General features: G+C 45.9%; 3 protein-coding genes across 7 annotated transcripts; 2 read left to right on the forward strand and 1 right to left on the reverse strand.

The window, feature by feature from the left end:
- Window positions 3,601–6,540, reverse strand: LOC8081380 (G-type lectin S-receptor-like serine/threonine-protein kinase At2g19130). 2 transcript variants are annotated; one of them, XM_021455399.1, is made up of 3 exons: window positions 6,307–6,540; window positions 4,127–6,228; window positions 3,936–4,079 (listed from the first exon to the last, which is right to left on the reverse strand). In XM_021455399.1, the coding sequence occupies exons 2-3, from the start codon at window positions 6,172–6,174 to the stop codon at window positions 4,058–4,060; spliced, it is 2,070 nt and encodes a 689-aa protein (XP_021311074.1). In that variant the 5' UTR covers window positions 6,175–6,228; window positions 6,307–6,540; the 3' UTR covers window positions 3,936–4,057. The 2 variants fall into 2 exon arrangements, with proteins under 2 accessions (XP_002457107.1, XP_021311074.1); XM_002457062.2 differs by having other exon boundaries at window positions 3,601–6,228.
- LOC8079482 lies at window positions 7,239–12,431 on the forward strand. 4 transcript variants are annotated; one of them, XM_021455346.1, is made up of 5 exons: window positions 7,239–7,518; window positions 8,605–8,640; window positions 8,751–10,424; window positions 11,447–11,502; window positions 11,577–11,716. In XM_021455346.1, coding segments are annotated over exons 2-4 (1,695 nt in total). In that variant the 5' UTR covers window positions 7,239–7,518; window positions 8,605–8,639; the 3' UTR covers window positions 11,467–11,502; window positions 11,577–11,716. The 4 variants fall into 4 exon arrangements, with proteins under 4 accessions (XP_021311021.1, XP_021311018.1, XP_002454915.2 ...); XM_021455343.1 differs by lacking the exon at window positions 11,447–11,502 and adding an exon at window positions 12,293–12,431 and having other exon boundaries at window positions 7,241–7,518; window positions 11,577–12,002; XM_021455344.1 differs by lacking the exon at window positions 11,447–11,502 and adding an exon at window positions 12,293–12,431 and having other exon boundaries at window positions 7,512–7,650; window positions 11,577–12,002.
- On the forward strand, window positions 12,626–13,282 carry LOC8079483. Its single transcript, XM_002454871.2, has one exon. It carries the CDS (start codon window positions 12,781–12,783, stop codon window positions 13,048–13,050), a length of 270 nt encoding a protein of 89 aa, XP_002454916.1. The 5' UTR covers window positions 12,626–12,780; the 3' UTR covers window positions 13,051–13,282.

Genomic DNA, 13,389 nt, shown 5'->3' on the forward strand with positions numbered 1-13,389 from the left:
TGTGCTATGGATAATGCTGAACTAACTGTCCTAAACTGGAATGTTAGAGGGCTCAATGATGCTGCACATAGAGAATTGGTCCGAGAGACTGTCATCAGCTACAAACCCAATATAGTATGCTTACAGGAGACAAAGCTAGGTTCCATCAGTGCCATTCAGGCTTGTGAGACCTTGGGCCAGCGGCTTGACTCATTCCTGGAGCTGCCAGCGCAGGGAACCAGAGGAGGCATACTGCTAGCATGGGACAAGGATGTCATCACAATCAACAATGCAATTAACAGATCATTTACTATATCAGCAGTGGTCACAGTGACATCAAATAGTATGCCTTTTCTGCTCACAACATGCTATGGGCCCGCAGATGACAGAAGAAAGGACGAATTCCTCGCTGAGTTGCAAGAGATCAAGCCACCCTCTCCTATGCCATGGATGCTCATCGGCGATTTCAACCTCATCTATCAAGCCGCTGACAAAAGCAATCTAAATCTCAATAGGAGACTCATGGGAAAATTTAGAAGGGCACTAGACGGTTGCGAGCTGATGGAGATAACCCTACAGAATAGAAGGTATACCTGGTCTAATGAAAGACAAAATCCGACCATGGTGAGGCTCGACAGGGTATTCTGCAACTCAGAATGGGAGATGGCCTATCCAGATTTCACCCTCACTGCCTTAGGAACTGGGGGCTCAGATCACTACCCACTGTTCCTCAATAGACAAGACCGAACACCAAGGAAGGCTACCTTTAGATTTGAAAACCATTGGACTAACATTGTGGGCTTTCAGGAGGTGGTTAAGGATGCTTGGAGCAAACCACAGATAGGCTCTGCACACTCGATACTGAATAAGAAACTAAAGGAAACAGCAAAGGCCTTACGGAGCTGGAGTAAACCGCTTTTCAATAACGCTCGTCTCCAGCTGCACATTGCAAATGAAGTCATACTAATGCTGGATACTGCTCAAGAAATAAGGCAGCTCTCCAGTGAAGAATCAGTCTTAAGACATGACCTCAAAATCAGAATACTAGGCCTTGCAGCGCTAGAGAGATGTAGAAGAAGACAGGCATCCCGTATAAACTACATCAGGGCGGGAGATGCCTGCACAAAGTTCTTCCATCTAAAAATGTCAGCAAGGAAAAGAAAGAAGTTCATTCCTGCGCTTAAAGGAGAAGATGGCCGACTGCTATGGAAGCATGATGAGAAGGAGAATATAATCCAGCAATACTTTCAGAACCTCATAGGACAGAAGCTGCAAAGATCAGCGACCTTTCGATGGGATGACCTCCAACTAGGCATGTTGCAGCAGATACCGGGTCTCGAATTGGATAGACCCTTTACTGAAGCAGAAGTAGAATATGCAGTTAAATCATTACCTATTGAAAAGGCACCCGGCCCAGATGGCTTCACAAATGATTTCGACAAGCATTGCTGGCAGATTATCAAGCAAGACATCCTCAACGCTTTCCACTCCTTCCACATTCAGCATTGTGGAGCACTGGAACATCTCAACCAGGCGCAGGTAGTCCTCATCCCAAAAGTCGAAGTAGCAACACAGCCAAAGGATTTTAGACCGATAAGTCTCATACACTCCTTTGCAAAACTACTGACAAAGGTCTTAGCAATCAGACTGGCAGCATACATTGATAACCTTATCTCCTCATCCCAGAGTGCCTTTATAAAGAAGAGATGCATTCAAGAAAACTTCATGTATGTTAGAGGCCTTGCAAGATATTACCATAGGACAAGAACACCGGCTTGTCTTATCAAGCTAGACATAACCAAGGCATTTGGCTCGGTGTCATGGGAATACCTACTTGAACTGCTACATAGGAGACAATTCCCAGTAAAATGGCTTGACTGGCTATCTATACTTTTTAGGTCTTCATCCTCATCAATCCTACTAAATGGAATCCCAGGGTCCCCAATCAAGCACAGAAGAGGTCTCAGACAGGGAGATCCCCTATCGCCTTACCTCTTCATCCTAGCCATAGATACACTAAACAACATCTTTGCCATGGCCACTCAAAATGGCTTCCTGTCTAAGCTAAAAGGGAGAAATGCAAGCATTCGAATCTCAATGTATGCAGATGATGCTGTTATTTTCACAAATCCAAGAAAGGAAGACATCAAATGCATTATGGAAATCATGAATGCTTTTGGTTCAGCCACTGGGCTCAAAATCAACATGCAGAAGAGTACAGTTGCAGCTATCAGATGTGCTGGCATCAATTTAGATGAAGTGCTGCAGGATTTCCCTGGCCCGAGAGTGATCTTCCCAACACAATATTTGGGCCTACCTCTCACTCTAGGAAGACTCAGAATGGTCCATCTTCAATACATCTGGGATAGAGCCAAAAATAGGACAGCTGGCTGGCAGGGTCGCCTGCTGAATGTGGCTGGAAGACGGGAGCTGGTACGCTCAGTACTCACCTCCCTACCAGTTTACCTTCTCACGGTCATTAGGCCACCTAAAAATCTGTTGCAAGAACTCGACAAGCTAAGGAGGAAATTCTTGTGGGCTGGAACCAATGAGCTCACTGGGGGAAAATGCAAGGTGGCATGGCTTCGGGTTTGCAAACCGACTACATATGGAGGATTGGGGATCATTGACCTTGAAAAGTTCAGTAGGGCCTTGAGGCTCCGATGGCTGTGGTACTCATGGGATTCGAGAGAGCGAGCCTGGAAAGGTTTTGATCTGCCAATAGACAAGGATGACCTGGCACTTTTCAATGCAGCAACTAGAGTCCTTTTAGGAGATGGCCAGTCCGCTTCCTTCTGGCAATCAAGGTGGATGGAAGGGCAGTCCCCAGCGACGCTTTACCCGGCCTTATTCAGTCACAGTAAAAGGAAGAATAGATCAGTCAAGGAAGCGCTTACGGATAATAAATGGATCGATGATGTAGACTATAGCTTGACTGAGCAGTTGATAGCAGATTTCGTTGCGCTGTGGGAGAAACTGCAGCAGGTGGACCTTATACCAACACAACAAGATAGGATCATCTGGTTACATACCTCGGATGGGCACTACACAGCAAGATCCGCATATGAACTGCAGTTCGTTGGGAACACAAACTCTGCCACAGCAGGAGCCATATGGCAGACGAAAGCACCGCCAAAATGTCGCTTCTTCACATGGCTGATCCTAATGATTACTTCTGTCAGTTCTGCTAGAGAAATTTGGAGACTGTTTCTCATCTCTTTCAAGAGTGTGGCTTCGCAAGAGAGGTCTGGTCCAAGGTGAGCACCTGGATTGCAGCACCCACTACAAACCCGACAAACTGGACGCAAACCTTTGACCTGGGTCAGTGGTATATTGATATCTCTACAAGTACTGACAGTGCCAGAGGTGCAGGACTCCGATCCATGGTCATGCTAACGGTGTGGGAGCTTTGGAAAGAGAGAAACGCGCGGGTTTTCAACAAGGTTGACAAGGTTGACAAGACACCTGAACAGGTCTTCCGATCAATCCAGGAAGAGGCTAGAGTTTGGGTGAGGGCGGGTAATAGGGCCATGGAGGCATGTTTAGTTGTCACAGCAAGATATGTAAATTAGATCCTTAGCTTGCAGGGGTGATGTGGCTTCCTGGTTTTCCTTGGAACGCTGCAAAAAGGTGCCTCTGGCGCCATGTAAATACTGTAATTGATGCTCCTTCTTATAAATGAAAGCCGGCAACGGATCTTTCGAAAAAAAGATACATTTGCAATACTTAATACTACATTCTTAAGAGTCCACAAATAAGTAAAACTGCAGTACACAACAACTGTGTGTGCGTGTGTTTCATTCAGATTCAGTTCTGAAGCAGTGCAAAGGACAAAAGGCTCAGATTGGACTAACACGAGACTTCAGAAATGTAAAAATCTGCAGAGGTAGAATCCTCCATGCCGACATAGTTTTGGAGTGACCTGGGAACAGGAGGGACTTGAACATCCATGACACCTTCCAGCATGCGAACAACCTGCCCCATCATCGGCCTGTGATCTTCAGCATCCTGAATACACCAGCTTGCAACTCTACAGGCTCTCTCTAGCTTCTCGGCATCAGCATTGCCCTTCAAACCACTATCCAGCAGGCACATGATACCTCCTTCATTCACCTTAACTGCGGCATAGATCGGAAAGTAAGTAAACCTCCCCTCCTTAATTTTCTCAGAATTCCTTCGCCCTGATATGATTTCTAGGAGAACCATTCCATAGCTATAGACATCAGCCTTATGTGTTATTGGTACCCCTGTGATCCACTCCGGTGCAAGATATCCGATAGTCCCTCGCATTGTTGTCAGTACCCTACTGTAATCTCGACCAAGAAGCTTTGCCATGCCAAAATCTGCAATCTTAGGACAGAACTCTGCATCAAGAAGCACATTATCTGGCTTTATATCGCAGTGTACAATACAATCCTTGCATCCCTCATGCAGATAAGCCAAACCTCGTGCAATTCCAAGTGCTATCGAGTACCGCAGCTCCCAGCTTAACTTAAAGGAATTCTCGGAAAATAGATGGTTGCTCAAAGAACCATTCGCCATATATTCATACACTAGGAACCTTCCACTACCTTCAGCGCAAAACCCAAGCAGATGGACAATATTGATGTGCTGAATCATACCTATGGTCTGCACCTCTGCTCGAAATTGCTTGTCTTCCTGTCTGAGGCCTTTTAGCTTCTTGATAGCCACCATAGTGCAGCTTGGCAACATCCCTTTGAAAACGCAGCCGAAACCTCCTTCTCCAAGTTTTTCAGAGAATTGTTTGCTTGAGTTCTTTATTTGTACAAAAGAGAATACCATAAGACTTCCACTGCCACCCACTGTTCTAGCCTTCAAAAGCTTTTGTCTGCATCTCAACAAAAGAATCAGACTCATAACAATGACGGCTATCACTCCGATCATCGATTCAAGAACCAATCTTTTCCAAGGAACAATTCTTTCTTTCGAAGAACCATTCCAAGGAACAATTCTAGAACCTGACTGTTGTTTGGTTGATCTACATATGTACAAACGGTTGCCATTTAGATCAGAATCAAGTACTATTGTACTCCGCAGCTCCCGAAACCATAGTAAGCAACTTGCATTGTAAGCAAAGGCAGTACAGGTACAGTCTCTTAAGCAAGCGGATTCACACTCACTCATGTTTGTAACTTCCAACGTGAAAGCTTTCTGGGGATATCTATGGATGCCATCTATTGGATAACATGTCACTTCCCCATTTTCACAATTCAGAGGATAATCTCTCAAACAACCAGTCGAAATCCATGCAGCATTGCTCGATAGTGAGTTGAAACCAACAGGGCATATACAAGAGCCTGACAATGTGCAAAGGCTGTAAGGTCCACAATATGAATGAAATTCACATAAACTTTCTGGGGCAGACCACAAAATAGAATCACATTCCCTTTGTTTAGCGAATGTAACAAAACCAGATTCATTTAAACGTATGTATGCATATACGTCATTGAATGTTAGCATATGGTCTCCATCTTCATGAATGCCCATCCATCCTGGGAAGGTACCAGCAAACATCTGACCATTAGGATGCTGCCGGATAATAAAACTTCGCCTTCTAGTTGCATCTAGTGACAAAGTAAACGTCAACCCCATGCCATAGGGGTCTAAAGAACTACAAAGGGTGATTTTCTTGCCATTGATTTTATTGAATCCCAGATGTTGTCCAGGGAGCAGTACATTAGTCGGGTTATCAAAACTCTGCCAAATAACCATGGAACTGTTTACTCGATCTCTTATTACAAGATTTCCATTGCCAAGAAGCACTGCAGCAGCAGAGATAGAAGTGGTCCTGGTGACGGGCGTGGACCAAATATCACCTCCATATATGGTATAATTTAGCACACCATTATCTGAGACTGAGAGGATAAATGATGCTCGATCATAAGAGTATGCATCAGGTTGCCAAAGAGGAAAATACTCACGATTACAAGATGATGGTTTAGCAAACCAGATACCCAAACCACAATAACCTTGAGGAATATAGCAGTCGTAACCCAACTTGAAGGCACCATTTTTTGAGATGAGGCTCTGATTCTCGTTCAGGAATTGACCAGGAAGGAGGGTGTCTAATGCACATGTTAATTTGCAGCAAGGAAATACAAGGCAGGTCAGGGAGGGAAGTAGTAAAGCAAATGAAGTTGAGTAGAAGAACCTCAAACTGCTTGTGTCCACCATTTTAGGGGATACTTCTCCTTGTCAACCCTCAATGAAGTATGTGCTTAGCCCCTCCTAACCGAACAGATATGAGATATTTATGCAACACAAGGAACAGATATACACACAACTGACGTGAAGAAACCAGCACACCTGTTGCCTTGGCCTGTTTCTCACGAAGTATTGCTAAATAGAAGAATCTTTGCAAAATCTGGTGTCCAGTAGTCAACGTGATGCTGAATTGATCTCCACCAACGTGATGCTGAGGCCTGGTTTAGTTCGCAAAATTTTGGGTTTTTGACTACTGTAGCACTTTCGTTTTTATTTGACAAATATTGTCCAATCACAGAGTAACTAGGCTCAAAAGATTCATCTCACAAATTTCAGTTAAACTGTGTAATTAGTTTTTATTTTTATTTTTATTTAATGCTCTATGCATACGACCAAAGATTCGATGTGACGGGGAATCTTGAAAATTTTTGCGAACTAAACAAGGCCTGAATTGATCTGCACCAATTTTGCAGTAACACAGTTATGCAAGTCTCTGACACTAGCACACACAACTGACGTGAAGAAACCGGCATTACCCTCTTGCGGTCTTGCCTTGTTGACGCAGACAGCGTCCTCACGAAGCCACGACTCGTGCCCACTCGCAGCGAGGCATTTCGCCGAACGCCTTCGGCTCGTCCAGCGTGCACGCCGCGCCTGACGTCAGTCGCGCCGCAGCGCACACTCGCGCCTGGGCCTCGGCCAAGGCAGCAGCTCCACCCACTTCAACCATTGCTGAACCGTGAACGCAGCATCTCGCTCGCCTCGTCTTCCCCTCCCTCCTGCTTAGTGCTTGCTTCCATCGTCCCATCCCCGATCGGGTGGGCAGCAGCAGCCAGAGGAAGCGGAGCAACCAACGACGGACCTCTCTGTTTGTGTTTTGCTTGCGCGCTGGGCCGGTCGTCCTCGCTCTCGGGCCGGCCCAACAAAGGCCCAGTATGTTAGCAGTAGGGCCTGCCTCACGAAATCTCCCTTGGCCAAATTTTTGTCGTGCGACGAGAGAAAGACGCCTCACGCCTCTCACTCTCTCTCTCTCGCAGTTGCCGACTTCCGCAAGCACAAGCTAGACAGGAGCCGTCTCTCCGTCATCTCGTGGCATCTCGCGCACCCGTCTTGGGTCTTCTCCCCGCACTCGCATCCCAGACTCCGCTCTCTCGCGGCGACGGCCAGCCGACCACCGCACCGCCCACAAGAGCTCGCCGATAAATCGGGAAGAAAAGAGAAAAAAAAAAATCCCCCTGCCCTTCCTCCCCGAAATAAACTCCCGGGGACGGGAGCAGAGCTCTGCTCGCCTCCCTCAGCTCGGAGGCGGCTCAGGTCAGCAGCACCTTTCTGCTCGTCTCCTCTCCTCTCCTCCCACGATTTCCAGATCTCGCCTGCGGATCACTTCTCGCGAATCATTACGGGGTGGTAGTAGCTTGCGATGCAAGTGGATCCGTCTTCCATGAGGTTCGGATGCTGAGCTGCCTGAGCATGTCTCCACTAAACGTTTCGTGCTCCTCGTGATGGGGAGCTCAAATCCGGGGGTGTTGTGGGACGATGCCGGTGTTAGTTTGAGGGAAACGGGAACGAATCAATTTGCCGCTCCGTTTTGCTGCTCTGCCCAAAAAGATGTAGGAGTAGCTTCAATCCACCAGGACCAACTCGTGGCTGGTCCTCACTTCGGATTTGTTTGGGGAAGCTCAAGCGGATTTGTTTGTTATTTTTTTTTAATAATAACTTAATTAACTCAGTACAACTGCCAAATGCTGCAGGACCGTAGAAACTCACTTCACACTGTGATACGTTCCTTCCAAGGCAGTTGCCTATCTATGGGCCTGCCTGATACCAAGGTCTAGCTAAAAATTAGCCAAAATTAACACTGGTGCATCCAAACAGCAAGGGGCAAATAGATGTGCTAATTTTTTTAAGCTAAACCTTCATCTAGTTGTTAGCTAACTCTAGCTAATTTGGGCTAATTTTTAGCTCCAGCTAGTAAGTAGCTCTAGCTGATCCAAGTATGCCATATATCAGTTACGATACCTGCATTTCATCATGAGCAGTTTTCTTTTTATTATGTGGAAACTAATACATTTTTTTAGCGGCAGGAAACTAATACATTTATGGACCCTGCAATTATTCACTTGCATATCTATGGGCCTGCTTGATACCAAGGGCTAGCTAAAAATTAGCCAAAATTAACCCTAGTGCATCCAAACATGAAGGGGCCTAATAGATGGGCTAAATTTTTAGCTAAACCTTCAACTAGTTGTTAGCTAACTCTAGCTAATTTGGGCTAATTTTTAGCTCTAGCTGATCCAAATATGCCATATATCAGTTACGATACCTGCATTTCATCAGGAGCAGTTTTCTTTTCATGTGGAAACTAATACATTTATGGACCCTACGTTTATTCATTTGCAGATACCACAGCCTGAAGCCCTGCTGTCGCACCATAAAGTAATTTCCCTGCTCTGATTGCACCATCTATAGCCCAAAACTTTCATGCATGTATCAATGCTAATGTGCTGCGTTCCTGTTTCCTGCACGTTCACCGTCCACTGCCCCAGTGCGGGAGAGAGACGCCTGCTGGGAGTACTGCGACAAGCTGGATGGGAACAAGGTCAGGTGCAGGTTCTGTCACAAGGTTCTCAATGGCGGCATCAGCAGGCTCAAGTTCCACCTGTCCCAGATCCCCAGCAAAGGGGTGAACCCTTGCACCAAGGTGAAGGAAGACGTCATCGACAAGGTGAAGGCTATCATCTCGGCCAAGGAAGAGTACAAGGAGTTCCAGCTTCTCAAGAGGCAGCGGGTAGCCGAATTGTCCGTGGCTCCGAAAAGGGCGCCGGAGACTCCATCCCTGTCTACTTCTCCGGGGCGAGTGAGCTCTCCTGCTGCTTCTCTTGCTGCTGAGCAGAGTCGACTTCTTGCCTCGGAGGTGTCTGCTCCTGCTCCGAAACTATCTGGTGCGGCAAACAAGTCACGCGCCGTTACTTCAGAATTGGATGCAGAACGGTGTATAGCTGAGTTCTTTTTCGAGAATAAGTTGGACTATAGTATAGCTGACTCAGTCTCATACCAGCAAATGCTTGAGGCACTTGGTGGTCCGGGATGCCGAGGGCCGCCAGCAGATGTTCTGAGGGACAAGTGGCTGCAGAGGCTCAAGTCCGAGATTTTGCAGAAAACAAAAGAGATTGAAAAGGATTGGGTGACAACTGGTTGTACTATATTGGCTGATTCGTGGACTGATAACAAGTTGAAAGCCTTAATCAACTTCTCCGTGGCTTCTCCTATGGGAACATTCTTCCTCAAAACAGTGGACGCCTCTTCACACTTCAAAACTCACAGGGGCTTGTATGATCTCTTTGACGAGGTGATTCAGGAAGTTGGCCCAGAGAATGTTGTTCAGATCATTGCTGACAGAAACATAAACTACGGCAGTATAGATAAGCTGATCATGCAGAACTACAACACCATCTTTTGGTCCCCATGTGCATCTTTTTGCATTAACTCGATGTTGGATGACTTTTCCAAGATTGACTGGGTGAACCAGTGCATCTGCCAAGCACAGACCATAACACGATTTATCTACAACAATAAGTGGGTTCTTGATTTTATGAGAAAGTACATGGCAGGGCAAGAGCTAGTTTGTTCAGGGATCACAAAGTCTGTATCAGATTTTCTCACACTGAAATCCTTGTTGAAACACAGGTCAAAGCTGAAGCAAATGTTTCATAGCACTGAATATTCATCTTCGTCATACGCAAGTAGATCAATTCCGTGTGTTGAGATACTCAACGATGATGAGCTTTGGAGAGCAGTCGAAGAGATAGCTGCTGTTTCTGAACCTTTACTGAGGGTCATGAGGGAGGTTTCAGGAGGCAAACCGGCAATTGGTTATATATATGAGTCTATGACAAAAGTGACGGACTCTATTAGGACATACTACATAATGGATGAAGGGAAATGTAAGTCATTTCTGGACATAGTGGAGCAGAAATGGCAGACAGAATTGCATTCACCTCTTCATTCAGCAGCGGCTTTTCTGAGCCCAAGCATCCAGTATAACCCAGAAATAAAATTTTTCAGTACTATCAAGGAGGAGTTCTACCTGGTTCTGGATAAGGTTCTTACAACTCCTGACCTAAGGCATGATATCACTGCACAATTGCATGCTTTCCGCAAGGCACAAGGGATGTTTGGTTCTAACATTGCTAAAGAGGCCCGTAACAATACCTCACCAGGTATGCAACATGTCTTTTTTTCACTAACATGGCTTTGCACATACGCATCATGTATCATGTCTTATGTCACCTTCATATTCTTGAATGCCACAACATTGTTCTAACATTATTGAATTGCTTTTTTTTAATGAAACTTGGAGTATCCAGTATTACTGGATATTTACATTGTTATAATATGTCATATACTGTTAATTTGCAGTCAAAAAAGTTGCTGTTATATGTGAACTTTTCTCTTGGTACCTTTTTTTTAGAAAAGTGGCAGGAGTTTTGCTGGATTTTTATTAGACAAGGAAAAAGAAAAGGGATAGTTACAACACTAACAGGGAAACGGAATTTCCCTCACCCCCACTTCACCACTTACAACTTCAATAGAACCACTTTGGGAAAGTAATACCACACAGGAAAACTGAAAAGGCAAAACTAGCAAAAACCAACTAAACAGACGCGAAGAAAGAATCCTGCAATTATTCGACCTCCACATTTGGTGCATCGCCAACTGGTATTGTTGTATGTTATCATGATGCATCTCTTTTTGATGGAGGCATTCTGTGCGCATGCAACTAGCGCATTCATGTGTGGGGTCAATCTATTTGCTAGGATTTTTGTGATTATTTTGGTGATGCTGTTGATCAAACTTATTGGTCTATAGTCCGATAGCGTCGAGGCGTCTTGGGTCTTGGGCAACAGAACACTATTTGCTTCATTGACTAGGCTCAATTTTGCCGACCGGTGACTGTAGAAACTCATCGTTGCTTGGATCAGGTCTTTCTTCACTATTGTCCAACATTTTTTTTTGTAAAAGAGCCCTACAAAACCATCCGGACCAGGCGCCTTCTCAAGGGGCATCACCTTAATCACTGATTCAATTTCTTGTTCTGTGAAAGGTGTGTGTAAGTCCTCTAGATGGCTCGGCCATTTTCTCTTGGTACCTCACTGGGGCTTAATCCTAGACTCCACAAAGTGGCTAAGTGGCATGGTACTTTGAGGTCGTTGTCCATCTCATTATTGCATTTTTGTTGTAGCCCGCGAATATTACCTTTGAACTTTGATGCACTAATCCAGGTTGAAGATATTTCAGGTACAACTTATTATCGTTCAAGCACTCTCGTATTTCTGTTTTTCTCAGTGTGTTTTCATGGCTCTTGTGCTCAGGCATGTGGTGGGAACAATACGGCGATTCAGCACCATCACTGCAACGTGCTGCTGTGAGAATAACCAGCCAGGTTTGCAGCACCCTGACTTTCCAAAGAGACTGGGGTATAATCCTTCAGAACCACTATGAAAAGCGCAACAAGCTTGACAAGGAGGCTTTGGCCGACCAAGCCTATGTGCACTACAATCTCACGCTGCACTCTGAACCAAAGACGAAGAAGAAGCTGGATGCGGATCCAATCGCGCTGGATACAATTGACATGACGTCGGCATGGGTGGAGGACTCTGACGGCCCCATCCTCACCCAGTGGCTCGACAGGTTCCCGTCGGCCTTGGATGGCGGAGACTTGAACACGAGGCAGTTCGGTGGATCCATCTTTGGCACCAACGACAATCTGTTCGGCCTGTGATAGCTTCCGGTTCCAGGTCCGTGCCTGTTGTTTCTGTTGTATAATTGCTCATGTATGTAGCCATGTACTGTAGGTCTTTGGTAGTTCAACCTCTGCTAGTGTAGATCCTAGAATCTAGATTGATGACAGGGGAAGAGAAGAACTGCTCGTTGCTCATATTTGGTCTTCAAGGGGGCGTGCGTCTTGATTAATAACAGGGGAAGAGAAGAACTGCTCGTTGCTCATATTAGCCATGTACATTTTGTCTTGATTAATAACATGAGAGCCATGAATCTGAAAATATGTTGGCATTCATTTCTTCTGCAGATTCTGGGTGATCCTGTACGTGGAACATGCTTTTGATGATGTTATCAACATCTTAAAATATGGTACTTAGTCATTTCCTGTCTCGACTGCTGACACGTGAGTATGAGTGAAAACAGGATATTTTGCAGCGTTGCTATCTTCTTGGATGTGTTTACCTGGTGCTTTGGTGGCTTGGTGGGTGCACATTGCTGACACGTGGGCCCATTCTACTGGATTGCCTTGTAAAGAGGATAACTTAGGCAATACACAATTTTAAAAAACAAGAAGAAGATAATCATGCACTTATCCAGTCATCACTATCAGCACAACTAACTCCGGGAAGAAATGTCCACCCACTTTGATCTTATCCGTTTCTTTATGGCACATAAAAGGAGACAAACCCATCGCCTTCTCTCCAGAGTAAATATAAAGTGCAGACCATATCAAGTTACTGTGAAGAGATATCAGCTAGGACAAGACCTCTTCAGACTTCAAGGGAGATTCGCAAGATGGAGGGGAAGAGCAGGCTGCCGGAGGTGACCATCGTGCCGGCGGCAAGGCCGTTGGCTGGCGACGGCACCATCGACGCGGCGAAGGCAGCGGCAGCGCCGGGCAAGGAGCCCATCAGCCCTGGTACTCCGTCCTCGGCGGACGCCGGCCGCCGCGGCAAAGAGAGGCGCGCGGTGGAGGCCGTCCCGCTCCCTGGGTGGAAGCTCGACGCCCTCTGCCAGGAGTCTTGCCCGTCGCCGACCATGAGGGCGCGCTTCCCCTACTTCTGAAGCTTCCCGTTGCAGTCCTGCATGAGTTTCGTTTCGAGCGGCAACATTGCATCTTGTGCTTTGGACGTCTGACTGATGGCGTTCTTGGGTGTTTGCTTGCTCAGGATTTTTCTTTCGTGCATCAGTGTATCCACATGCATGTATTATGTATATATATGTATTATGAGTATAAAGATCTGTGAGCTTTGTGTCAGATTGCACAGCACAGATGATGAACCATCAGTTGATTTCTTGTATGGTTGTATCTGACATAATTTGAGCAGTCCCAATCTAGGAATCAGAACCTGGAACTCCGGCGTTCAACTGAGCTCCCGAGACCAGCCGCTTCTCCATGCTCTC

The sequence above is a fragment of the Sorghum bicolor genome, chromosome 3 (assembly GCF_000003195.3).
Source record: "Sorghum bicolor cultivar BTx623 chromosome 3, Sorghum_bicolor_NCBIv3, whole genome shotgun sequence".
NCBI lineage: Eukaryota > Viridiplantae > Streptophyta > Magnoliopsida > Poales > Poaceae > Sorghum > Sorghum bicolor.